This window comes from Orcinus orca, chromosome 18, assembly GCF_937001465.1.
Source record: "Orcinus orca chromosome 18, mOrcOrc1.1, whole genome shotgun sequence".
In the NCBI taxonomy this organism is placed as follows: domain Eukaryota; kingdom Metazoa; phylum Chordata; class Mammalia; order Artiodactyla; family Delphinidae; genus Orcinus; species Orcinus orca.
This window is the reverse complement of record NC_064576.1, coordinates 77,417,629-77,444,815: the sequence shown is the minus strand read 5'-3', so window position 1 is coordinate 77,444,815 and position 27,187 is coordinate 77,417,629. Positions and strand designations below refer to the sequence as shown.

General features: G+C 40.6%; 1 protein-coding gene across 4 annotated transcripts in view; it reads right to left on the bottom strand.

The window, feature by feature from the left end:
* The window catches only part of XPO4 (exportin 4), a 103,510-nt gene that overhangs the window by 56,334 nt on the left and 19,989 nt on the right, over positions 1 to 27,187 (bottom strand). For 3 of the 4 annotated variants that reach the window (XM_033409356.2, XM_049701248.1, XM_049701246.1), the window contains exons 3-6: positions 27,018 to 27,159; positions 22,733 to 22,871; positions 12,673 to 12,789; positions 11,808 to 11,961 (exon numbers count right to left, since the gene is read on the bottom strand). In XM_033409356.2, coding sequence (XP_033265247.1) covers positions 11,808 to 11,961; positions 12,673 to 12,789; positions 22,733 to 22,871; positions 27,018 to 27,159 — 552 coding nt within the window. The remainder of the gene's footprint in view (positions 1 to 11,807; positions 11,962 to 12,672; positions 12,790 to 22,732; positions 22,872 to 27,017; positions 27,160 to 27,187) is intronic. The other variant, XM_049701247.1, reaches the window with a different exon arrangement.

Below are 27,187 nucleotides of genomic sequence, written 5' to 3'. Positions count from 1 at the left end.
GTAATTTATATTTTGTATCAGAATCATTCATTTTGTGATCAAATAAAATTCAACCCACGTGACAGCCATAGAGAGCTGCTTTCAGCCTTTAATAATCCTATGTCTTTTTAAAAATCTGTCATCGCATCAACATCACTTCACCTCGCCGTGTTTTCACCACTTCGAGAACCAGGAGCTACCATACAAGGACTCTCCTGTCACTGGACACCGTACAAGCCCGTCTGTGAGCAAGGCTGCAATTCTGAAGTCCGAAAACCCAGCCCGTCTTCTGAGCTCTGTGCTCTCAGTCCCCTGGAAATCAGTCACAGCTGGAAGTCAACTCAACCTCGCACACACACTGAAGAATTAACTCTCCGTCTCCTGGCCCTTCTCCCACGGCCATCCTACCGAGCTCTAAAGCTCTCTGCTGGGGAAGCTCACCCGCTCCTGAGAAACCAGAGGCACAGACACGCAGCACCTGCCCTGCCCTGGACACGCCGGCCAGCACCACACACACCTGAGGAGCCAGGAGGACAGAGCTCAGCCGCAGCGGCCACGACTGCCACTGGATAAACCCACAAAGTCTTCTGTGTCAACCACACAGTGTGACCTGTAAGTGCATGCTCTTAACAGAAGGGGGGTGGTCACCTCTGAAACACACCGGGCCTTCCACATGCAAATGAGGTCTAGTCCATCTATGAACACCTTCTGTATGGGGATCATCTTGTGGTGGTGACCGACAGTAAAACAACAAAAGAGGCACACAACAGCTACAAATTACCCTCAGGCAAACATGGAAAGTCTGAAAATCTCCACTGCCTATTCTTATAAGAACTTCACAATACAGGAAGATCTTGTAGCAACAATGGACATTTTACAAAAGGAATACTTTAATTTCCCCATCTTCCCATCTTCTTTTTATCCCACCTCATTAGTAAAACAAAATTTCAGAAGCAAGGGGAAGCCCAGCTTTTCTTCTTATATTTTTAATCTCTGTCACTACTAACTTTTCTAACAACAAAAACTGCTATTTCTGGCACAGCACGGAACCACTGAGCCCGGTCTCACATAGCACTTAGTCCAAGTAACCAAAGTCCTTTGAAATAAAGGAGAACTGACCTCACCTGAATGTTTTCCAAAGCCTTGCCTCCAAATAGTAACGTTGGCTTTACTGGAAATCCTAATTTAGGTGAAAGCTTCTGTGTCCCGTTACTATTTTATGATCTAGTTAGCTTTCCCCAAGAGCTTGAGTTGAAAAAATTTTTACCAAAACCAAATCAGATACACAAAAATAGAATACCAATAAAAGGCAGTGTAACCAAACTAAAAAAAGAATTATTACTGAAGCCAACATACCAAACATACCTGCCAAGCATTCTTATTACAAAACGATATTGTCATTTATGATTAGCATTGCCAAAACCCCGAAGCATTTACGGACGCTAGGTGAGCTAATGGCTAAACAATACGAGCAGCATGAACAGACAGCCAAGAACGGAGACACTACTTCTGAATCACCTTGTCTCAATGACTAAAACATATCTATTTGTTAGGCACCTGTTACTACATGCTAGATACTGCACAGTGTGGACAACACAGTGGACAAAACACTGCCTGTGCTTTCCTGAGCCTCCAGACAAGCAGTAAACAGGTACTGCTCCAGCAGGCTAACAAAAGGAAAATTACAATGGACAAGTGGGCTAAATGGGAGAGAAGTGTGTATAACATGCATATCAGGAGCCGCAGCAGGGGCTTCCCTGGTGGTGCAGTGGTTAAGAATCCGCCTGCCAATGCAGGGGACACGGGTTCGAGCCCTGGTCCGGGAAGATCCCACATGCCACGGAGCAACTGGGTCCGTGCGCCACGACTACTGAGCCTGCGCTCTAGAGTCTGCGAGCTACAACTACTGAGCCCACGCGCCTACAGCCCGTGCTCCACAACAAGAGAAGCCACCGCAATGAGAAGCCCGTGCACCACAACCAAGAGTAGCCCCTGCTCGCCGCAACTACAGAAAGCCCACACGCAGCAACAAAGACCCAACGCAGCCAAAAATGTAAATTAAAAAAAAAAAAAAGCCACATCAAAAGAAACCTGACCTGGTCTGGAGTGAATGACGGAGGCACAACTAGGAGGCAAGGGAAAAGTTCACCTGCAAAGGTGCCAGGGCAGAAGGAAACTTGGCCTGTGGGTGCAGCACCAACAGAAAGAGGACAAAGAGAGTTCGGAGAGAAAGGTAGAGACCAGACCATCCAGAATCCTAGCGCCCATTTGTAAATGGGGTGGTGGTATAACAGAGGATCCTAGGACTAGGGTACTTTCTTTACACAATAATAATCTAAAACAGAATGAAAAGCAGGTGGATTTCATCTCAGATCTTTCAAGACAGTAAGACCAGGGCAGAATGGCCAGAGCAATTAGCTCACTGGGCCAGGAGATGATTTTAACACCTGCCAAAGCCCAGGAGCTATAGACTTTGCACCAGGCCTGGAGTGGAGGATGCTTTCCTAAATCATCTTCTACATGTATAAAACCTACATGTAATAATCCTTTAAGAAAAATAATGGTTTGCAGGGACTTCCCTGGCGGTCCAGTGGTTAAGACCCCACGCTCCCAACGCATGGAGCACGGGTTCCATCCCTGGTGGGGGAACTAAGATCCCATATGCTGCATGGCACTGCCCCCACCCCCCAAAAAAAAGGTTTGCAGAAGACATATACACAGAAAATCCAGAAAAATACTATTTGAACTAAAAAATAAGTTCAGCAAAGCTACATGGTACAAGATCAATATACAAAAATTTGTTTTTCTATACACCACTATGAACACAAAAATAATTGTAAAATCAACTCCATTTATAATTGAATTAAAAAATAAAATACTCAGAATAAATTTAACAGAAGAAGTTCAAACTTCTACTCTGAAAACTATAAAACAGTGTTGAAAGAAACTAAAGATCTAAAAAAATGGAAAGACATCCCATGTTCATGCATTGGAAAACTTAATATTTTGCCATTTGTTAACATGGCAGTTCTCCTCAAACTGATCTACAGATTCAACATAATCCCTATCAAAATCCCAGCTGCCTTTTTTGCAGAAATTGATAAACTGATCCTAAACTTCAAATGGATATGAAAGAGACAGAGAGAAGACTAAATAATCTTGAAATACTGGCACATTTACAGCCAGGTGATTTTATACAAGGGGGCCAAAACAATTCGACCGGAAAAAAAATACCTTTTTCAACAAATGATGCAGGAACAACAGGATCCTGTTATACCTTATATCTCCACAAAACGTACAATGGATCACAGACCTACCATATGACAGACCCACATAAAACTCTTAGAAGAAAATATAGGACTAAATCTTTGTGACCTTAAGGACAAGAACAAAGTCAGAGAACTGACACAACTCAACTTACTATAAATCTACAATAACCGAGACAGTATGGTATTGGAGAAAGAATAAATAGATCAACGGCACAGAATACAGAAACCAGAAACAGACCTACATACGTGAAGTCAAATGATCTTTAACAAAGTAGTAAACTGCAATGGAGCCAAAAAAAGTCTTCAACAAATGGTACTTAACTACTGGACATCCACATACCAAAAAAAAAAAAAAAAGAATCAAGATACAGATAGACCTTACGCCTTTCACAAAAATCAACTCAAACTGGATCATAGACCTAAATGTAAAATGTGTAACTGTAAATGTAAAATGTGTAACTGTAAGACCTAAATGTAAAATGTGTAACTGTAAGGCAGTCCAATGGTTACAACTCCATGCTTCCAATGCAGGGGGTGCGGGTTTGGCCCCCGGTCGGGGAACTAAGATCCTACATGACACACAGCGTGGTCAAAAAAACAAAAACCCATAAAATTCCTAAAAGATAACATAGGAGAAAATCTAGATGACCTTGGGTTTGGCAATGACTTTTTAGCAAAATAACAAGGCATGATCCATGAAAGAAAGAATTGATAAGCTGGACTTCACTAAAATTAAACACCTCTGCTCTGTGAAAGACACTGTCAAGAGAATAAGACAATAAGCCACAGACTGGGAGGAAATATGTACAAAAGACATCTCTGATAAAAGACTATTATCCAACATATAAAAAGAACTCTTAAAATTTAACAATAAGAAAACAAACCATCTGGTTAAAAATGGACCCAGGTCCTTAACAGACACCTCACCAAAGAAGACATACAGGTGTCAAATAAGCACATGAAAAGATGTTCAACATCACATGGTCTTTAGGGAAATGCAAAGCAAAACAATGAGATACCACCCCACCCCTAGGAGAAAGGTCCAAATCCAGAACACCAAACGCTGCTGAGGGTGTAGAGCAGCAGGAGCGCTCCCTCACTGCCGGTGGGAACACAGACTGGTGCAGCCACTTCGGAAGACAGTTTAGCAGTTTCTTACTAAACATACCCCCCCACCAAACAATCCAGCAATTGCACTCCTTGGAATTTACCAAAAGGAGCTGAAATTTTATATCCACACAAAAACCTGCACACACATGTTTATTCATAACTGCCAAAACTTGGAAGCAACCAAGCTGTCCTTCATTGGTGGAATGGCTGAGTCCACTGTCATCCAGGCAGTGGAATATTAATCAGCGATATAAAGAAATCAGCTATCAGCCATGGAGGAGCATGGAGGAACCTTAATTGCATGTGACTCGGGGAAAGCCCATCTGAAAAGGCTACACACTGTATGATCCCAACCATATGGCGTTCTGGAAAAGGCACAACTGTGGAGACAGTGAACAGATCAGCGGGTCCCTAGCGTACGGGGAGAGGAAGGGGTGAACAGGTGGATCACAAAGGACTTGCAGGGCAGTGAAACTACTCTATGTGAGACAGCAACGTGGATACATGTCATTGTACATTTGTCCAAACCTACAGAACACCAAGAGTGACCCTTAATGTAAACTACGGACTTTGGGGACAATGATGTGTCAATACAGGTTCTTCCATTATAAAAAAAAGCCCCCCTCTGGTAGGGTGGTGATGACGGAAGACCATGCACGTGTCGGGGAGAGGGCACATGGGAACTTTCTGTACCTCCTGCTCAAGAGTGCTATGAACCGAAAACTGCTCTAAAAAACAAAAGTCTATTTTAAAAAATCTTTGTGACCTTGGATTATGCAAAGCCATCTTAAATATATCAAAAGCAACAAAAGAAAAAATAGATAAATTGGACATCAACAAAATTAAAAATTTCTATGTTTCAAAGGACATCATCAAGAAAGAAGACAACCACCGAATGGGAGAAAATATGTGAGAATCATACATCCACTAAAGAATTTGTGTTATATATTCAGAGTTCACAAAGAACTCTTATAACCCATAAATCTTTTCTTTTTAAAGATTTTTTTTGATGTGGACCATTTTTATTTATTTATTTAAAAATTTTTTCTTTTATTTATTTATTTTTGGCTGCATTGGGTCCTCGTTGCTGTGCACAGGCTTTCTCTAGTTGAGGTGAGCGGGGGCTACTCTTCGTTGCCGTGCGCAGGCTTCTCGTTGCGGTGGCTTCTCTTGCTGCAGAGCACAGGCTCTAGGCGCGTGGGCTCAGTAGTTGTGGCTCATGGGCTCTAGAGCACAGGCTCAGTAGTTGTGGTCCACAAGCTTAGTAGCTTTGCAGCATGTGGGATCTTCCCGGACCAGGGCTCAAACCCGTGTCCCCTGCACTGGCAGGTGAATTCTTAACCACTGTGCCACCAGAGAAGCCCCTATGTGGACCATTTTTAAAGTCTTTATTGAATTTAATTTGTTACAACATTGCTTCTCTTTTATGTTTTCGTTTTTTGGCTGCAAGGCACGTGGGATCTTAGCTCCCCTACCAGGGGTCAAACCCGCATCCCCTACACTGGAAGGCAAAGTCTTAACCACTAAACCACCAGGGAAGTCCCACAACTCATAAATCTTAAAAAGACGAATAACCCACAAATGACGTTAGGGCAACGAAGTTGCAGTCAGTCACCGCCCACCACCACTCTCTCTCCAGTGCTTCCTACTCCACCAGACTCTTCCTCCTTCTCATCCACCGTCAGTGATCTGCTAGGATAACTGGATATCCACATGCAACAGAATCAAGTTGCATCATTATTTCTCATGATATACAGAAATTAACTCAAAATGGATCAAAGACCTCAATATAAGAGCCTATATGTAAGAAGTCAGTCTTAGAAAAGAACACTGGCATAAGTCTTCATGGCCTTGGATCAGGCAATGGTTTCTGAGACAAGACAACAAGAGAAAAAAAGACATAAATTAAATATCATAAAAATTAAAACTTTCTGTGCTTCAAAGTTCACCATAAAAAAGTAAAAACAGGGACTTCCCTGGTGGCGCAGTGGTTAAGAATCTGCCTGCCAATGAAGGGGACACGGGTTCGAGCCCTGGTCCGGGAAGATCCCACATGCCGCAGAGCAACTAAGTCCGTGCACCACAACTACTGAGCCTGCGCTCTAGAGCCCCTGAGCCACAACTACTGAGCCGGCATGCCGCAACTACTAAAGCCTGGCACCTGGAGCCCATGCTCCGCAACAAGAGAAGCCACTGCAATGAGAAGCCTGCACATCGCAACGAAGACCCAATGCAGCCATCCATAAATGAATAAATGAATGAATGAATGAATGAATGTTTAAAAAAACAAGGTAAAAATACAACTCACAGAAAGGGAGGACATATTTGAAAATCATTTATCTGCTAAGGGACTTTTATCCGAAGATATAAAAAATTGTTACAACTCAATTTTAAAGAGACAAATAACCCAATTTAAAAATGGACAAAGGATATGAATAAACATTTCCTCAAAGAAGATACACGAATGGCCCATGACCACAAAAAAGATGTTTGATACATTAACCACGAGGGTAATGCAAATCAAAATCACAATGAGATACCACTCCATACGAAATAAGACAGTTATAAACAAAAAACAGATAACAAGTGTTGACCAGGATGTGGAGAAATTGGAACCCTCATATAATGCTACTGGGACTGTAAAATGGTACAGCCACCTTGGAAAGCAGCTTGGCAGTTCCTCAAAAGGTTAAACAATGAGTTTCCTTATGATCCAGCAATTCCACTCCTAGGTATACCCAAGAGGAATGAAAATATTAAGTCCACACAAAAACTTGTACTACACAGGAATGTTCATAGCAGCATTATTCATAATAGCCAAAAAGTTGAAACAATCCAACTGTCAATCAACTAATCAATGAATAAATAAAAATATGGCCTATCCTTACAACAGAATATTATGTGGCAATAAAAAGGAATGAAGTGCTGATGCATGCTACAATATGAATGAATCCTGAAAACATCAGGCTAAATGAAAGCCAGTCACAAAAGACCATATATTATATGACTCGATTTACATGAAATGTCCAGCATAGAGACAGAAAGGAGATGAGTGAGTGACATGGGCTGGTGAATTTGGGGGAAACAGGGAATGACCACTAACAGATACAAGGGCTTCTTTTTTGGGGTCATGAAAATGTTCTAATGTTAACGACAGTCGTGCTGTACAAGTCTATGATCGCACAAAGAACCACTGAATTGTATCCTTTAAATGGGCAGATGGTTTGGTATGTGAAATACATCTCAATAAAGCTGTCCTAGAAAATAACCAATTATCACTGCAACGGACACTACCTGAGCACAGGCACAGACAAAGTGGGTCCATGCAGATATTTTGTTTAAGGGAACTCAGTGTTTAAATTTCTTAACATTTAAAAGAAAACTTTTAAATAATTAGAGTGAACTCTTCATAGAACATCTAAAATAAGTCATTCATTCCTAAAAATTTAAACCCAGGTTGTTTCAGTTAAAACTTAGAACAGTGGGACAAACCAAAAGGACACAGAAGGCAGCTGACAAGGGCCAGACCTGGCACAACATGGGCAGCAAAATACACAATGACAGCAACAGACCACAATCCATTCTGAAGAAGAAGAATCCCTGAGTCAATACTGATATAAATGAATAAATCAATGACGAAAGGAAACCTCTTCTTTATGGCAGAAAGCTGCAAATAAGCACAAAAGGAGATGATGGGATCAGAAAACTCACCAATGTGCAACGACCGCACCAACTGTTTCAGGCCAGGAGTACCAAGGGATGCTAGAACTAATGGTTGAAATTTTAGGAGGAACAGGATATTTATATAAAGTATAACACCACAAATCATTTATTAATTACAAAAAGAAACAGCAACTTTACAATGGAAAAACCTGGCACACACCACCTTAACCAAAAGATCAAAGAGAAACCCCCCCGCTCCCCGCAAATGGGACAAACTGGATCACACTCCTCCTGACATAAAGGAACCACTACTCAGTAGTCCTACGAAAATGAATAACCCAGAACTATCAGGAGGGAACATCCAACAGACCCAAACTGAGGGGTATTTTTTTAAAGTAATTGATCTATACACATCAAATATGTCAAATTCATGAAAGACAAAGAAAAGCTGAGGAGCTTTCCAGATCAAAGATGACTTAGGACAACTAAATACAAAGTACTGAAAACAGTTACAAAAGGTATTAGTGAGACAACTGACAATATTTGAATATGGACTGCAGATTAGATAATAACAATGTGTCAACATTAAATTCTTGGTTTTGAAAATCATACTAGAGTTTTGTAAGACATTCTCCTATAAGAACCGCAGTGCAATTTGAAAATTCTTGATCACAAGAAAACAAACAGTGAAGTACTCAGAGGTATATGGGTATAATGTCTGCAAGTGCTCTCAAATGATTCAGAAGAAATGTGTTTAAATATACACATACTGTCATACAAACGCACATACACGTGTGTGTGTGTGTGTGTGTGTGTGTGTAATAAGAGACAGAGACAGGAAGAGTAAGAAATGGGACAAAATGTTAACAGCCGGTGAATCTTGGTAAAGGGCATACGGCAATTCTCTCAACTACCCTTGTAGTATTTCCTGCATGCTTAAAATTACTTCAAAATAAAAAGATACAAAAAAGATAGATTACAAAAATTATGAATAGGAACTGATACTGGTAATTTAACACAGACTCATTTTACTATTCTAAATGATCAAATAGATGTGATACAAAGCACACAACGTATTTTTTACAAGGTCTACTTGCTATTCTGTCTATCCTAAAAGACAAATCGTATTTTAAAAAGACATCAACTCAATATATTAATTAAGTTAAATATGATCATTAGACCTTTTTCAAGGTATAAAACTAAATAATTGGGACTTCCCTGGTGGTGCAGTGGTTAAAAATCCGCCTGCCACTTCAGGGGACAAGGGTTCGATCCCTGGTCCAGGAAGAACCCACATACCATGGAGCAACTAAGCCCATACGCCACAACTAATGAGTCTGCGTTCTAGAGCCCGCAAGCTACAACTACTGAGCCCGCATGCCACAACTACTGAAGCCCGTGTGCCTAGAGTCGGTGCTCTGCAATAAGAGAAGCCACGACAATGAGAAGCCCGTGCACCACAATGGAGAGTAGCCCCCGCTCGCTGCAACTAGAGAAAGCCGCGCGCAGCAACGGAGACACAACGCTGCCAAAAATTAATTAATTAATTAATTTAAAAAACTAAATAATTATTGAACTCCTTCCCAGCTTATTGAACAGCAGATCAGCAAGTAATCGCCAAAATTAGAAATTATGGCAGAATTGGGTTCCCTGAAACTAGTTTTCTTAGTTAGCACTGACAACGCAGCTTCATTTAATTCCATTGCCATATTCTTGTCCTACACTTAAGCTAATCCACTTAAAGGAAGGAATGCTTAACTGTAGCTGTTACCCAACAAATGGCTGCGGTAGGAACACATATAGGCACAAAGAAGCTCACTTGTAAGCCATGAAACAGAACATTGTACATCAAGAGCAAGATCTACTTTTCTTTAAACGATGAATTCTTTCCTTCAGCAACACTGTAGTCCTGCCTATCATTTTTAGATGACAAGTTTTCCAAAGCTTTATCTACATGCTTTATAAAAATATTTTATGTGTATCTTTAGACAAACTTTGTTTCCAAACTCCCAGAGCACTGTTTCCCTTTACAAAACAGTCACTTTTCAGCCAACTGAATTTTCCCCTAAAACAGAGACTTTAAAATTGGCTACAATATATGCAGTGTAACTTTCCTTGATTTTCCCATATATAATTAATGTTTTGATAGCTCCATATGGCCTGTTACTTTTTAAATCTGTCTCAAAGTTTTTCAACATCTTTTTTTTCCCTAACAAAAACTAGAGCAAAAATTAGATAGCAAAACACAAAGGGGAAAATTTTTTAAAAGCAAACCTAAGAAAATATGTGCCTCTTACCAGCCAAAAGGAATATACTGAAGATATAAAATTGACTATTAGCAGAAGGAGGATTAGCGACTAGGGTAGAAGGGGGCATGACTAGCCTCCCTGTGAGCTCTGCCCTGCAAGGCAGCCACTCACCACGACCGCCTCTGAGAAAGAACTGAGAACTCGGGGCTCCCGTCAGAGACCTCGCACCCTACATGGCATCTTACAACTCATTTTCTATTACATGAATTATTAGCTTGAAAACAGAAGAAAGAGTTACACCCCGCCCCTGCCCCCTTAAAAAGCTCACAGTTTACAGCCCAGGTAATTAGCTCAGATATGTGTCGGTGAGTGCAGGGCTCCCGGCTCATCCTCATCTCTCAAGTGGCTGGATATCTATGTCCTATTTGCTTATCATCTGCCCTTTTCTCCTAAATAGACCCCCACCGCTGTCCTCCTATTAACAATACCTAGAACAGGTTAAAGTAAACTTCCTGTAATTTCCTATACCATAAGCAGTATACCAGATCAAGAAGAAACAGCACAGCACAGCAAGCTGAGGAGGAGACTTCAAGGAGGCTACCAAGAGCTCAATAAACAGGAGCTAACTCCTGAGTGTATTTTAAATGTATTGTTTCCTTCAATTCACTCAACAATCCATATCCTCATTTTACATTTGGAGAAACTGAGACTCAGAGACGTTAAGTAACCTGCCTGAGATTGGCTGAACCTTGAGCCTGGATCTGTGTGACTCAACTATGATACATACGGGCAGCCCACCGTACATGACTGCTTTTAATCTATCACGGTAGCAATGTTCTAGAAAAGCAAATCATAAACTCTGAACTAGAATTCCATTTCTAGAAAAGCAAATCATAAACTCTGAACTAGAATTCCATTTCTAACACAAATTTCTCCACTTTAGTAAATGATAAAAAGGTAGACACTTTGTATCTATAATATAACCTATTTAAACTTAATTTGTATTCCTAATAAATAACCTGCTAGAAATGGACTTTTCCTACTTTTATACTGGGAACACTCTCCGAAGGGTAAACATGTTACTACCTTATTATCTACACTTGAGCAACTGTAATCCACAAAGATCAAATAGAGAACTCCAAACCCGCCTTAAGGAAAGTCAGTCAAAATCTGAATGGAATTTACATGTTACAGGAGAAAATGATTCCGTTTCTTGGTAGAATGCACTTCCCACCTTTTTCCCTTCCCTTCCTAAGGCATACTCCTATCCCTTGGTTAGCAACAGCCCAATGACCCACCAAATGTTTTCATTTATTCAACCCTCTTCTACAAAGTTATGAATGAAACTGAAAATTTTCTAAGTACTCTACTGCATTGTGGTATTATAAAATAAAGTAAAATTCCATTTCTAAAAGATTCTTATTTTCTTTCAAACAACATGTTTCATAAATCTGCAGAGATAAAGTACTTTTAAGCCATAATTAATTCAATCTATGAAAGTGACCACACATAAACCGTTCGGTTGTTGAAAGGATATAGTTTGGAGGAAGGAAGTTCCAGCTCAGGACTTGGTTGGCGAGGGCCAGGTAGCGCTGGAACACGGATGACATCTGGGCGCTGAGGTGCTCCCGCCTGCTGAATTCCTGCAGGACTTCCACCGTCAGCAGGAAGATCTGACGGAGGTCTTCTTCCTGCAGTAAATTAACCAAACGTGTTTTTGTATCTAAAGCTTATTCAAGATATGTTCCCTTTTAGAACCATAAAACAAAACAAACAAATAAAAACCTTAAAGCTTCCAACAGAAAATATCGCTTCTTCAAGGACATCTTCCATTTTTAGGCCTGCTTTTACGTTACAGTGATGCCGGTCTGAATACATTTACCGTCACATAAATGCCACTCGCTAGAGAAGCAGGTCTTGACGACCACGACAGAGCTGAGGGCTCAGCAGCTTCAGTGGGAGCCCTCGGATTGAAACCAGTGCCTTCACACAACTTTACTTCAGAGCCAAACAATACACACGAAACAAAGAGGCCACACCATCTGCAATAACACTGAAATACACAGCCCTCTCTGGCATATAGCCAGGCCTATTTTTAAGGCCAGCGGAGTCCCACCAATTGAATTAGTTCTATCTAAACACAATAAGAACAAAATTAATAAGCTAAGGGTCTTAATAGTAGCATTTCCTTTTTAAGACTAGAATTAAACAAATAATCTTAAACCGTCAACTATGTTCACCATACCTATCGCTTTACTATATCCTGTGAAATCACAACGCAAACCTTCAAGTATAGGCTATTGTTCAACTAGATAAAAGCAATGTCCTCACTCCATTAGCAACAAATTGAGTGAAAAGTGAGTGATCTAATAATTAAAACACAAGAACAAAAATACTGGTACCTGAAAAACTCTTTTGCAGTTGCCGTGGAACTCCATACTCAGTCCAATGTTGCTAGTTTTACTTGAACTTGAGAATTCACTCAATAGTGCAGTTAGAATAGAACAGGCCAGAGTTTGCTGTAATTATTTGATAACAAATCATTGTGAGGCATTATTTTCCCGATGCTTTGTTTCAATACAATATTTGTTCAAACATAATGAAACATTTTTATCTTTAGATCTTCCATGGTATCTTGAGATCTTATACCTACCAGCCAGAAAGTCAGATATGACAAGATAAAGATTAGCTCTCCTTTCCCAGTGGCCTTGGGACTGTTTAGTATTCCTCCTCACTTCAGTTACACAAACCTATCTGAGACCTGAACTCAGGACACACTCCTGAGTACTCCTACTAGTACTCAACTACAGAGTGTAAATGATATTTTAAGATGATCAGTATTTAACATATCATTTCATTGAATTCACACAACAATCCCTATCCCCATTTTACATTTGAAAGAAGTGAGATTCAAAGGGCAGGTAATTCGGGCCAGCTGAGATTTGAACCCAGGTCTGTCTGACTCTACGTTCTGATGTCTGTAAAATGTATTTCCAAATAGATGAAAAGTGAAACGGATTTTATGGTCTCCAAAACATTAACCACGTAGTACTCCCAAGTTTTTAAAATTGAAAATGACGATTTTCCTTCTCAATGGCTGTATCCAACAAGCGTCTACTCTCAACTCGCTGCTTTTATTCATGGACTATTCAGAGTCAAGGTGCCATGATCGGGCTGATACAAATTATTCTGGCAAGTTTCCAAGGGTTACAGAGAAATATGCACACTACCTCTGAACAACCGAAAGATTAAAGTCAAGATGATACTATTTATGCAGCTTATACAACAGCTGAGCACGGTCCTACCCGCCCACCAACTGCAACATCTTTGCTCAGAAATGCTTCTGATGTCAGTACCTTGACCTTACAGATGCTTATCTTGGCAAATCTTAGCAAATATACATAAAATTAAATTCCTAAAGATTAGCATGAGTTGATATTTGTTGAAGATGAATGATGGTTACATAGGTGACCAACAGACTATTTGTAGTATATCTGTATATTTGTGTATATGTCTAAAACTTTCCTCTAAGAAAATGTAAAAAAGAATTAAATTCCTATTTGCCTCAGTCTTAACTAGGGTAAGTATGATGTATAATTAGCAATTACGATGGCACACTAGCCCAGAGACTCAAGCAGTTTCTCAGACTTTTCCACACCAAGAAGCCCTAACAACACACAATACATGCAAATACCCTTGGGAATCCGGGGGTATACAGACAGGGCTGTGTTCAACAGTAAGTCCTCTGACTATAGCTCCTTTAGCTTAAACACTCTCTCTCTCGCTCTCTCTCTCTCTCTCTCCATCTCTCTCTGTAATTGTACTTCAAAATATATTGATACATCTGTTTTAACATTACAATGTCCCCTTTTACCCAATTTTCAAGAAAAGTGCGTAAGTTCAACTGCCTTTGCATGGACCCAGGCACAAGGAGGAAGAAACCAAGCATTAAAGAGCCTCTTACAGAGAAACAGTTTATCACATACTTCATCTTACAGTTGAAAGAGACCTTAGAAACACATCAAGTACAATCGTTCACTTTTTTAGTTAACAAAATTGTATTTTAAAAAATGGCTTTCTTTTAAAATGGTGATTAATGACCAAAGTGCCAGCAATCAAAAGTTCAGATACATTTAAATACCGTTGGGATCAACCATGAACAGTTTTTAAATACAGCTAGGCTTTGGTGGGGAAAGTGGGTAGTATTAAATTCAAATTAATGAAATTCAAAAGGAAAAGTTAACTTACAAGGATCTACCATGATGGATTACAAGACCATATGATCCTGAAAACAATCTTTCCCCATATTTTTTGCTCTTCTCCTACCCTTTCTAAATAAGACTTCAGTGAACAGGACACTATGAACAGATACCTAAATGTTTAAGAAAATGCGTCTTACTAAAAAAAGGAAACTAATTTTGGAATCTCAGGTGAGATAATCAATCTACTGAATACTGAAAACAGAATTCATGCACAACTTATACAAAAACATGCAAGCTGAAAAGAACCCAGAAGCACCATCAAACACAAACTTATCGTTCTTACCAATAAATCATCTATAGTAGTTTTGCACAAGTAATTTAGCCACAAATTGTTTTTTAGTGCCAAACTATATTCACCACAAAACAACATATTTTTAGACTATGACCATATTTAAATTTTTAGTAACACAACTCTAATTAATGATTGAAGCCAACATGTACTCACAATAAAGCTTTATTTTTCTGTGAAATAAACACTTCCTAGGATTACAAGCACATGTTTGTGGTCAGTGAGCGCAGAAAAGGGCAGGAGCAGTGAAAAGGGACAAGCTTTTTGAGGTTACTACTTAGGAAAAGGAAGAGTTTTTAAAAGTAAAAGCCTCAGCAGACAAACAAGGAGCCCTCGGTGGGATGGGACTGCTTTTGAGATGTAGCAATAAAGACATCCCACCACAACTACAAACTTCACGACAATGAAGTACAAATTCACCCATAAAAGAAAGTGTGTTCTTAGTGCATAAGTATGAACAAAACACATTCTTATTGTGGAATTAGCTTGTTGAACATAAGAATATTTTGTTTTTAAATAACTTTTTCTTCCTACAAAAATAACCATCCATAGGTTACTACTGTAATATCTGTTTACAGCTTTCCAATTCTGAAATGCAGTTATACATTATTTATTACAATACCATTACTATTAACCCAATGTACTGTTTTGTATTCTACTTTTTCCACTTTCCACTTATGGAATAAAAGGACAAATTTTCCAAAACAAGTGTCTCCTTACCAAATTTACCACTCAACGACTTAAGAAATACATAAAAATAAATTATGCAGCATGGTTTGTGGTAATGCCAGAAGTCAAATGTCCTGGCCTTGACCCACCTAAAATTACCAGCTTTATAAGAACTAAAATTCAGTAAGATATTTTCATCATTAAAAGATAACCAAACAGTTTAATTGCTCCTTAACCTGGAAGCCCTGAAAGGATTTGAGATTAGCATCATAAACATTAATTATAGGGAAATCCCTGGCGGCCCAATGGTTAGGACTTGGCACTTTCACTGTCAGGGCCCGGGTTCGATCCCTGGTGGGGGAACTAGGATCCCACATGCCGCATGGTGTGGCCAAAAAAAAAAAAAAAAAAGATTATACTACTGTGGCTCAGAGGTGCTAATTAAGAAATTCCTGGAGAATGATGAATAGGAAGCACTGATTGTACATTAAAAGAGCAAAGCACTCTGCACAGATCAGCAAAGCACTTCTCCCTATTCACAGAGGAATCAAGCACACACCGTGTGTCTAAGACGCATTACCCGATACGTTTATTCGTTTCCACAACCATTTATCAATTAAATCTCACTAACATAAAGTGACTTGCGGAGCAGGGGCACTGAGACAGCTAGGGAAGCTCCTTCTCGGGACAGAGAAACGGAGGAAGGAAGCGGGGGAAAGGCACCCACAAGTTCTTGTCGTCCTTACCCTTGTGGACGTTCCGTCTGCCTGCTTCACACTCTAGGTGTCAGGGGTCACCCCGAGTGTGTTACCTCTTGACCCCCCTCCCTCCCCCGACGGACCAGTGCCTCCAGGGCTGCCTCTGCCTCAGGCAGGGCTGGATCTTATTTCTCTACTAGAGATGGTGATGCCAATACTTCAGAGGGTCGGAGACAAAACCTGTGGTGGGTACTGCAGAGAGGTGAGTCTCAATGAAACCAGCTGAAAGGTGACGGACTGACTAGTAAGCAGCATATATGGGGTTGTAACACTGAAGTTAACAGGGATGAAGCCAGTATAGAGTACCATTAGTACAAATCTTAGACTTCCAAGAGGCTCACATGGCAATGCTTCTCCAGGATCATAAAGAATTCAGGTAGTATCTTAATTTTCCAAATGCAGCAAGCAAACACTTTTAATGAAACTTCCTTCATGTAAAATTTTCCAAGAGAATCATTTCTAAGGCAATGATTACATGACGTGGTGACAAGGAGAGCACCTGGACTCTGCTGAAACACACAGGGCAGGGCTCCCAGCCTACGACACTTGGGGGCAGAGCCCCAAGCCCCGATGCGCGTCTGCCCACCGCTCTGCCCAATCACTCTGTCTGTGCCTGTCACTCGCTGCTGCCGGCCACTGGACCAGCACTAACAAGCAGTCCCAAAGTGACAGCTTTCATTTTCAGTAAGTCAGAAACCAAACAATAATCGTTATCACAACTATCTCCCAATAAATTCTGAGTAACAACGCTCTGCAGTCTCTTTCAATAGTGCAGAAAAAGAAGTCAGAAAATCTGCGCTCTGAGAGTCCAAGATTTATCACTTCAAGTAACTGAGAGCAAACCATTTCATCTACCTGAGCCTCGATTTTCTTATCTATGAAAAGGGCTATTACCCTGCACACTGCAGAATTCACACGATTGTCCTAACCTTCAAATCAGATAACGCAACAAAAAGTACTATGTAAATGTAGCAGGTTCTGATAAGATATAAGGTGAAGCGGCAACAGTATTCTCATCCTTATCATAAAAAATAACCTATTTCGGGGGCTTCCCTGGTGGCGCAGTGGGTGAGAGTCCGCCTGCCAATGCAGGGGACACGGGTTCGTGGCCAGGTCCGGGAAGATCCCACGTGCTGCGGAGAGGCTGGGCCCGTGAGCCATGGCCGCTGAGCCTGCGCTCCGCAGCGGGAGAGGCCACAACAGTGAGAGGCCCGCGTACCGCAAAAAAAAAAAAACAAAAAAAAAAACCTGTTTTGGCGTCTTAGTCCTTCTTGACTGTTATCTGCAATCCACCAAATTAAAATCACAAAATAAGTGATCCATTAAAAAAAATATATACTAAACTAAAGCATCACTAGAGCAATAGAGTGCATACTCACTAAACATCACCTGGATTAATAAACCAATGTTTGCCTCTGTGCCTGACACGACATTAACACAAGGGAAGGCAGAAAATGAATAAATGATGTGCTCCCTATTTTTTTCCCCTACTGATGAATTTCAAAGAGAAAAGTTAAATATGTAAAACAAGTAGAAGAAATTCAATGAGGTCTCGAGGTTATGAAAGAGTCTAATATGTTTTCTTTCACTGAAGTACTAAAAAATCACAAGTTAATTCACTGGCTAACAACTGAAGTAACTGCTGTCTTCGCATTAAAAATCTTTCAGCAGAATTCTCATTTCCAGTAAAAGACACTAATCATGACAGTGGAAAAACACCCTTCAGAGACAGTTTGCCTTACTCTCCAGCCTACTGTCACAAGAACAAGATACTCAAACACTAACTCCAGCTGACAAAATAAAATACTCTTGTTCAGAGAGAGGACTGTCTCTTATAATAGCCTGGCTCTTACCCCAGGAGCTTTATTACCAAGAATAAACTTTATGAAAGGTTGCCATACATAAAGCAGACTTCCAGCTGCTCCTCTAAGCAAACATCAATGAGACTTGTGATAAGAGAGATTAAGTTGCTATCACGTCCGGGGCAGCACTGCAGCACACGGGGAATTTCTCACCCTCTTCTCTCTAGCATGGCAAAGAGGAAGAAAGGAGGCTTAAATGATGCGTTCAACAGCTTTAAAAGTGACTTAAATAGGCCTACTTCTTTCAAAGGAACTAAAACAAACATGAAATAGGTTAAAAATTTAGCTTAAATGCTAATTAAAATTAAAAATTTGACCACTTTCTTTGGGAAGTGAAGCCTCTGTATGTATCCCTCTGAGGTCTAACACCACTGCAAAGCAAGGTGAAGCAGCCACAGAGGGAGGACAGCCTGTGCACAGACTGGAGCAGACAGCACAGAACGTAAGAGCCGCACGAGCACTGTCCCTCTGAGAGGACATCACGATACACAGAAAACTGAATGGGGCTACAAAATACAATCTCCACAGGAAATCGTTTAACTCATAAATATCTACAGAGAACAAAGACCATAAGATACTTCTCAGAGCGTTTAAAGGAAAGCTAATACGTTGGTTATATATTTTTTAAATACTCAATTAGTTTCCGTCCATGGATAATAGTATAAATACTTTCTTCTGATTTTCAACACTTAAAATATTATTTGATAGAAAGAGATGATAGTTCATGTCCTAAGATTCTATAAACAAAGGGCTGTGAAACCACTAACTAGGGACATAAAACAAACATTCACTGAATGCTTACTAAATGCACTTAATATTGTCTTTCCTCTTCTGGGCCTGGATATTACCACATTTATTCCACGTATTAGTAAATCACCACCTAGAGAAGTTAAACAATTTTTCAAGTTAAGTAGGTAGTAAATGGCAGAGCTAGGATTTGAACCTAAGTGTAAATCCAAAATCAAAATCTGTGTTGTATCATGTTATCCTGCCCCTAAACTCATTTAAACATGCATACTTGACTAGCATGATGCTGGACCAAAAAATACACTCTTAGAAAGCAAGCAGGAAAGCCAGACTACATACAGTTCCCAGTCAATTAGGGTTGATTGGAAGCATCATTCTAGAAGATGTGCAAGGGTAAAGTTAGTCACCTAACTTAATAATTCATGAGGTCAACCCTTTCTTTCATCCAAAAAAACCCAGAGTCAGTTATCTCTTCCTTTCAAATATCTCTTAAAATCACCTTTATAAAGAAAGTTTCTAGCCAACATTGTATCAATATTCTGATTTTACCATTTTACTTTCTTATCAAAGTTTTAAACCTCTCTCCCACTGCTATTCATGTCTCTGAGACTAAGAAAATCTTAAGTAAATTCTTGAAGCACTCCCACAAATTCTTAACAGTCTGAGAAGAAGACAGAGAGGAAGATAGATTAAAATGTTTTCCTGGTCTGTAACCTCTAACCTCATTTTTTAGACCTGCTGAATGAGCAGGAATGGCTCCAGGCAGGAATTCTGAACTTGCCATTTAAATGCAGGAATGCTTTCTGAGTTGTGTTTTCAGTGTGGTCACCAAAATAAATTCATCCAGCAATCTTGAAATTAAATTCTACCCCCCGCTACTGACTTCTTACCGCTACAGAAGTTCTCAACCCTGTTAGCAGAAATTCAACTTTAAAAAACTCCTCCTGCTTTGGAATATTTCACGAGGATATTAAATTTATCCACTCCCCTCAAAGTGTATGTACTGTGAACAGAGCAAAATCCTCTCTAACTAGACAGCTACATCTGTTCCAATCATTCTCAGAACATCAGTTATTTCAGTGGCTCAAAAAAACCAATTGCCAGGTTGCAGTGGGCCTACTTTTTATGGTGGGTCAAATTACCCAGGGGAGAGGAAGCGGAGAACACAATTCCCGAGTGTGTGCTCATTCCTGAGGGGCCAGGGCTCCGGATCCTTCGGCATCCGGCTGCCAAGAAGCTACTCGTGGGGGTGAGAACAGACTGTAGAAATCCTACCTTAATACTGAAACCCCAGTCAACATGATCACCCAACTACAATCATAAAAGCAGAGATCCCAGAGTTGCTGCTTAAGTTCCTAAAGTTTAAATCCTGGTCAATCCAATGAGCTGGACTCCTTCACTGCAGATTGTCAAGTGAAACAATGTGTCACCTGACACATTACGAAGAGAGCCAAAATGATGAAGAGTAACTTGATTTAGAGCAGTAGGGGCTGGGATAATATTTCCAAGTAGGAGCCTCCGTTCCAAGCCTTTTCCCTACGAGTTCTGGCTAGTCAGACCACCACTTGATTTTCCCTCGACCAACAGTGACGTCCCCGTTGGACTGCGCACACGGCCATTAGTTAGGCAGGAAATGCTAACAGAAATCCACGGAAATGTAAGACTACGGATGTACTGACACAATGAATGTGGGCAGCCCTGAAGCATCAGTATCTCGAGAGCAAAGCTCTTCATCAGAAATGGGAGACTATGTCTACCAATAGAGAAAATTTTGAGAGCATATAGGTTATTATTAGTAAAAAGTAGCTTCCCAATCATTTTCACCTCAAAACATTGTAAATGGAATCTTATCTGGGGACTATTTTCAACAGAGCTCCTCACTATATAAAACAAAGCCAAAATAACTCATGAAACGTAATGATTGGGCTTCCCTGGTGGCGCAGTGGTTGAGAGTCCGCCTGCCGATGCAGGGGACACGGGTTCGCGCCCCGGTCTGGGAAGATCCCACATGCCGCGGAGCAGCTGGGCCCGTGAGCCATGGCCGCTGGGCCTGCGCGTCCGGAGCCTGTGCTCCTCAACGGGAGAGGCCACAGCAGTGAGAGGCCCGCGTACCGCAAAAAAAAAAAAAACAAAAAAAAGTAATGATTCAAACATGCACATCTTCGAAGTTGTTAGTTTTAGATAAACAATTAAATTTTAGAATACTAAGATTAAGTGTTAGGAACATAAAATTAGACCTTTAGATATTAAAGTCTCTAGACTACATGGTCCAATATGGTTGCCATTAGCGACATGTGGCTAACTGAATTCAAATAAAATTTAATTAAGATTATATAAAATTAAAAATTCAGTTCCTTGGTCACACAAGTCACATTTTAAACACTCAAAATCAGCATGTGGCTAGTGCGGTCCCACACATTGGAGAGGAAAGATACTGAACACTGCATCAACACAGAAGGTTCTACTGGACAGCACTACTCTCGGAAGAAACCTGCCACAAAAATGACATAGAACACAGTATCTACACAATCAATAATGAAAACACAGATAGAAACATTCTGTATCTTGATTGTGTGACTGTTCACTGGTACACAGAACTGTCACAACTCACTGAAGTGTATATTTTCAATGGACACGGTAACACATGTAAATTACTCCTCAATAAAGTTGATAAGGAAAATTCCAAAGGAAAAACAAAAAATAGCTAGGGTAGATACAGGAAATCCTGACAACTTGCTCATTTATTCCTTCGGTGGAGACCCTGCTGGGTCACTCCCAGCAGAGTGGAGGGCAGACAGCAGGAGCGGGAAGGTGAGCACACGTCTGTGTGGCGAGGAGAGACCCAGATACTGTGAAAGGGAAGGGATGGTGCGCGCGGTCCTCCTAAAATGACCACAGCACCCTAACTCACACCACAAACAACCTAAAATCACACCGCACGCCGAGGGCCCACTGAAGACACCAACCATACAGAATCGTAAGGGGTACAGCCTCACAGATATCTTTCAAATGATTAAAGAAACTGGGAAAGTGAATAGACTACCCAAAATATTTAAAGATTTAATACCTGAGAATCAGAAGAGCCAAGACTGGCACAACACTGTAAATCAACTGTAATTCAATGAAAAAAGAAAAAAAAAAAAGAAGAGCTAGGTATTGCCAACCCCAATTCAACATGAGTTAAATCTCACCCAGCTGATAAAAGTCAATGGTTCCAGCCAACAACCACAGCTCATCAGTAACACCAGCTCCAGCTCCTCTGGCCTCTGACAGGGCGGCCACAACCCGTCACCCTCCCAGCTGACCAGCTGACCGGTTCTCACAGGCAGACAGGAGATGGAGAGGGGAAAAACCAACCAGGCTTCCCAGAAAACTCAGGAAGCTGACAGTCACACCTGGTAGTCATGGCATACCTTGGCCTATTAGTATTGCAACATTTAAGAATTTTTATGTCAGATATCATTTTATATTTTATTCACATTTCCATTATCACTAGTACTTGTCAAAGGTTTATTAAAAATAGGGGGAAATGTTCAACAGAAGGGAAATGGTTAAGAATATTATGGTACATTAGCTTGTAATATTTGACACCATTAAACAGGATTACGAAAACCATACGAGGTTTATGAACTTATGATGACTATGAACACTGGCAACATAAAAAACAATCAAATGAAAAAGCAAAGTATACTGTATCTACAGTACGTACACATGTAAAAAACGGACTAGAGGAAAACATGAACAAATGGAAATTGCTTGATTTCTTAGACTGTGCCTTTTTTCTTTTATGTAGATATCCATTACTGTTGCTATAACGGTATTTGCGTAATACAAAATAAAACTTTTAAGTATTTACGAATAGTTAGCACACTTACCACAGTGGGGTTGCCACTACTTATCAACTGGCTGACTTCATGAAAAATGCTTTTGCAGTCAATTGATTTATCTAATGATCCTCGTTTTACAATTACTGCTACTGCTAATAGAATCTGTTCCCGAACATACTTTTGGAGGCTGTAAAACATAAAAATCATTGTGAAAACTTTTACACAAATCCAATATAAAGATACTCCCCAATTTCTCACTGTGCCTGCAGCTGCTGCCAGCACGGCTCACATCTGAGGTAGCGTGCTCCTGGTTATGCACTGACTCCACAGCCAGAGACCTGGGTTCCAATCCACACTCCAGTTATTACTGGCTATGTGACCCTGGGCAAGACCGTTCACACTCAGAGCCTCAGTTTTCTCACATGTGAAATGGGGATAACACTAACAGGGCTGTCACAAGAATCACATATTCTTAACACTGCACCCCGTGCACACTAAGCGCTACGTGAGTGTCAGCAGCTCCAGCTCCGGGTGGTGTTATCAGCTCACTAAGCCAGATGAACATTCTACCAGTTAAGAGCCACATTCGGACCTAATCTCCATCTCCAACCAGCAGTATCATCTTAGATCCATTCCCTTTAACATGGAAAGGCAACATGCTAGCTAGCCAAGATACAACATTACGGAAACGTACACGTTCTTCTAAACCTTTGTAAATGTTCATATCTAATGTTCATATCTGTCCCTCAGTGTGGTGGCAGAAGCACCCACCTCAGATGGAGACCTCCTACAAAGGGCCATTGGGCCACAAGGGCACACGGATTTAACTGCCTTTTCACAACGGTTTCTTAAAAAGAAGGCTCAGAAAACATAACCCTAAACTATAATCCAGCCTCTAGAATGCCGTACAGATACAACCACCACATGCCCTTGGGATAAAACCCAAATTCCCTAACACGGCTTATAAGCAGTGGGTCCCATCCCAGCCTTCCTGGGGTACTCCCAATTTACCCGCTGTCCAGAACAATGATGAATAGTGCTTTCTTTTACTCTGAAAGGTGTCCCCATTTGGACATAAACGATATGGCCACCCACTTCTAATTAGGGCCCTTCATGGCCAGGGATCTGCTCCCCTCTCATCGCAGCCCCTCCACGCACTCTCATGACCACAGCTACACCAAACCTCTTTCAGCTCCTGGCCTGTAAATGCCACTCTCTGCACGTGGCTGGTCAGTACACAGAAGGGCTCCCTCACACTTCACACAACACGAAGCGCGCCGCGCCAAGCATGCTGCTATAGTCCCACAGAGAAGCACGCCGCCTGCTGCATAACACGCACTCACCAGACATTCATACAAACGAACGAACGTGTCTCGCTCTGCCAAGAACGAAAAGTATTCCTTCAAAACAGACTTGAAGCATTCACTAAGCGAATAAAAGCAAAGATCCTACTGTGTGCAAGAGTGTGACTTGACCAAAGGGAATATTCGTACTTTTGAGGGGACACGATAGTTTCAAACACACTGACTGCTACTAGAAATGTACATAAAGCTAGCTTTAAACATTGTTACTGGCAAAAATTATAAATTACTAGGAAAATAAATAATAATACCCAACATTTATTGCGTGTCTATGACCTGTCTTTAACTTCACAAAAATTAGTACACTTAATCCTCACAATCTTTTTAGTAAAGTACTATCAGTACTGTTATTCACTCCATTTAATAATCAGAAAATTAATGCACAGAGAGGTTAAATAATTTGCCCACGGTCATGGAGTTAAGTGGCAGAGGGGGACTCACAGTCCCTTTCTCAACCACTATGCCATACTGCCTTTAAAAAAGTGTGCCCTGGTGGCCCAGTGGTTAAGACTCTGCACTTCCAATGCAGGGGGTGTGGGTGTGGTCAGGAAACTAGATTCCACATGTCATGAGGTGTGGCCAAAAAATAAAATAAATAAAAATTAAAAAGTGTACCCTGCATTTCACTCTGTGCAAATTTTAATCACAATTAGGAGGAAAAAATAGAAAAGGAAAACTTCCATGCATGCAATGGGAAGTAGAGAACATTACGTACTTAGTATTCTACAGTATAGAATACTGTATTCTACAGTATTGTAGCATTCTACCCATGCAGAGCACCAAAAGTTTTAACTTGACTCTAATCCATTCATCAGACATTCTACAAGATTAAAATGTCTGTGTCATGAAAGACAAAAAAAAGGTAGAATTATTCTAGATTAAAAGAGACACAGGGCTTCCCTGGTGGCGCAGTGGTTGGGAGTCCTCCTGCCGATGCAGGGGACACGGGTTCGTGCCCCGGTCTGGGAAGATCCCACATGCCGCGGAGCGGCTGGGCCCGTGAGCCATGGGAGAGGCCACAGCAGTGAGAGGCCCGTGTACCGCAAAAAAAAAAAAAAAAAAAAAAAAGGAGACACAACAACTAAATACAACATGTAATCTGAGGCTAAACCCTGGATCAAAAAAGTAACCTATAAAGGAGGAAAAGGATATAAACAGCATTTTCCAGAACATTGGGAATATCAAAATATGAGGTCAGAATTATATTAAATAATATAAATATAGTAATTATATCAGGAGTATTGAGATGATCTCCTAGAAGAGACATGCTGCGGTCTTCAGGGATGTAGTATCACTGAATGCTGGCTGAGCCTCTACTAGGGAGAGGGCACGTGAGGTTCCCAGTACTATTCCCAGTACTACTCTTTCAACTTGGCTGAAAACTTTTTTTTTCTTTTTTCCAAAATAAGAGTTTGGGGGAGTTCTCTGTGGCCTAGTAGTTAGGATTCTGGGCTTTCAGTACCATGGCCCAGGTTCAGTCCCTAGTGGGGGAACTGAGATCCCACAAGCTGCACAGCAAAAAAAAGAAAGAGTTTGGGAGACAATATATAAGTGAACTATTTCAATGTGGAACCCTACAATCAACTCTAAAATAACTCCTGAATCAAAATTATTACAGTGAGATGATTCTGGATGACACAAGAGATGACATGCATAAACACAGCTGAAACCGGCCGAGCTCAGTGGGGGGTGGAGGTGGGGCTGTGATAAATCAGCAGCTCCAGGGCAAGTTGGTATCCACCCAAAAGGGTTCATTAAACAACGGATTAAAATGTAAATAAAGGAAGAAAACCAGCATGAAGGAGAAGAGAAAGGTTTGAAATGGGGGCAAGTTTTCCTTATTCTGTTAAAATCAGAAAAAATAAGCCACACCCTCACTCAGAGATATGTATACCTGCTCATCCCTGGAACACGCTGTCCATTAAACCTGTAATGCTAACAGGCTAAGTAACACTTGGTTTTTTCCTCTCATACATTTTTCGATATGTGAAGCACTTATTAGCACTTTACTGAGTGCAAAAGTCATGCCAGTAATTATTATTAAATATTATGAACTCAGAGGCTGTCAGTGAAGTCAGCAGGAACAAAGGTATGACAGCACACTCGAAAGTTTTATGCATCTTTATTGCCGTCAATCAACATTCCGAATTGCCAGCATTTCTGATTATGTAACATTTTCTTCACTGAGTGTGAAACTAAGTATCTATGAAAAAAGTATTCAACGGCACAAACTGCATACATACAATGTACGCTGCCTCGTCTTAGAAGACAACTTGGAATTAAGGGGACTTTAAAAAAAAAGATACAGAGTAAATGAATTTCTCCCAAAGTTGTACGGCTAATAGTTTTCCTCATTTGTTTTTAAATCATACAAGCAATGAATACACACAATCTTGTAAATTTTTTAAACAATACGTGTATAATATAAAAAGAAAATTCACTTTCATCCCATTCCTCAAATCTGATCCCCTATCCAAAAAAAATCATTAAAGAATCTGGTACTTTTTCTTCTACAACCTTTTCAATGCACGTTTCTATGTATTGACACATATATATACGTGTAACGTTTGGTTTGATAATGGTGCCTGATCTCCCCTCACCCTCCTGGCTACTCACTTACGTCTTATAATACATACCAAGAACCAAAAGAAGATCAAGTTAAGTATAAAGGATTTTCGACAGAGTCAAAGATCAACTTTTATTTATAACCAAAATCCCGGAACTAAACAACAACAAAAAACCCTAACATCGAAGCACAATCTCTTCAAAGAAACAAAACCCAGTGACACAAGCTTAAATTAAAAAGTATTCTTTCATTAAGTCCCCAAACAACCTACAATCGTGTGTGGGTTTTTAAAATACAAGCCCACAAAGAGCTTAACCATAAATGTCAATCATTAAAAAGTAAAGGAAAAAGCATCCCAAAGGATGGCTCAGGGAAGCGTCTGGCGGCGCCTCCCCTGCGCACTTACTGAGGCCTCTGTAAGACGTAGGTTAAGAGGAATGTGCGCAGTGACTCGACGCTCCCTCTCTCCAGGAGGATCCACTCGCGGACAACGGCCTCCATGACGGCTGTGGCAGCTTGAAAGAGGACGTAGTCTACCTTACTTGTTTCTAAGGAGGAAACAGACACCTTCTTCAA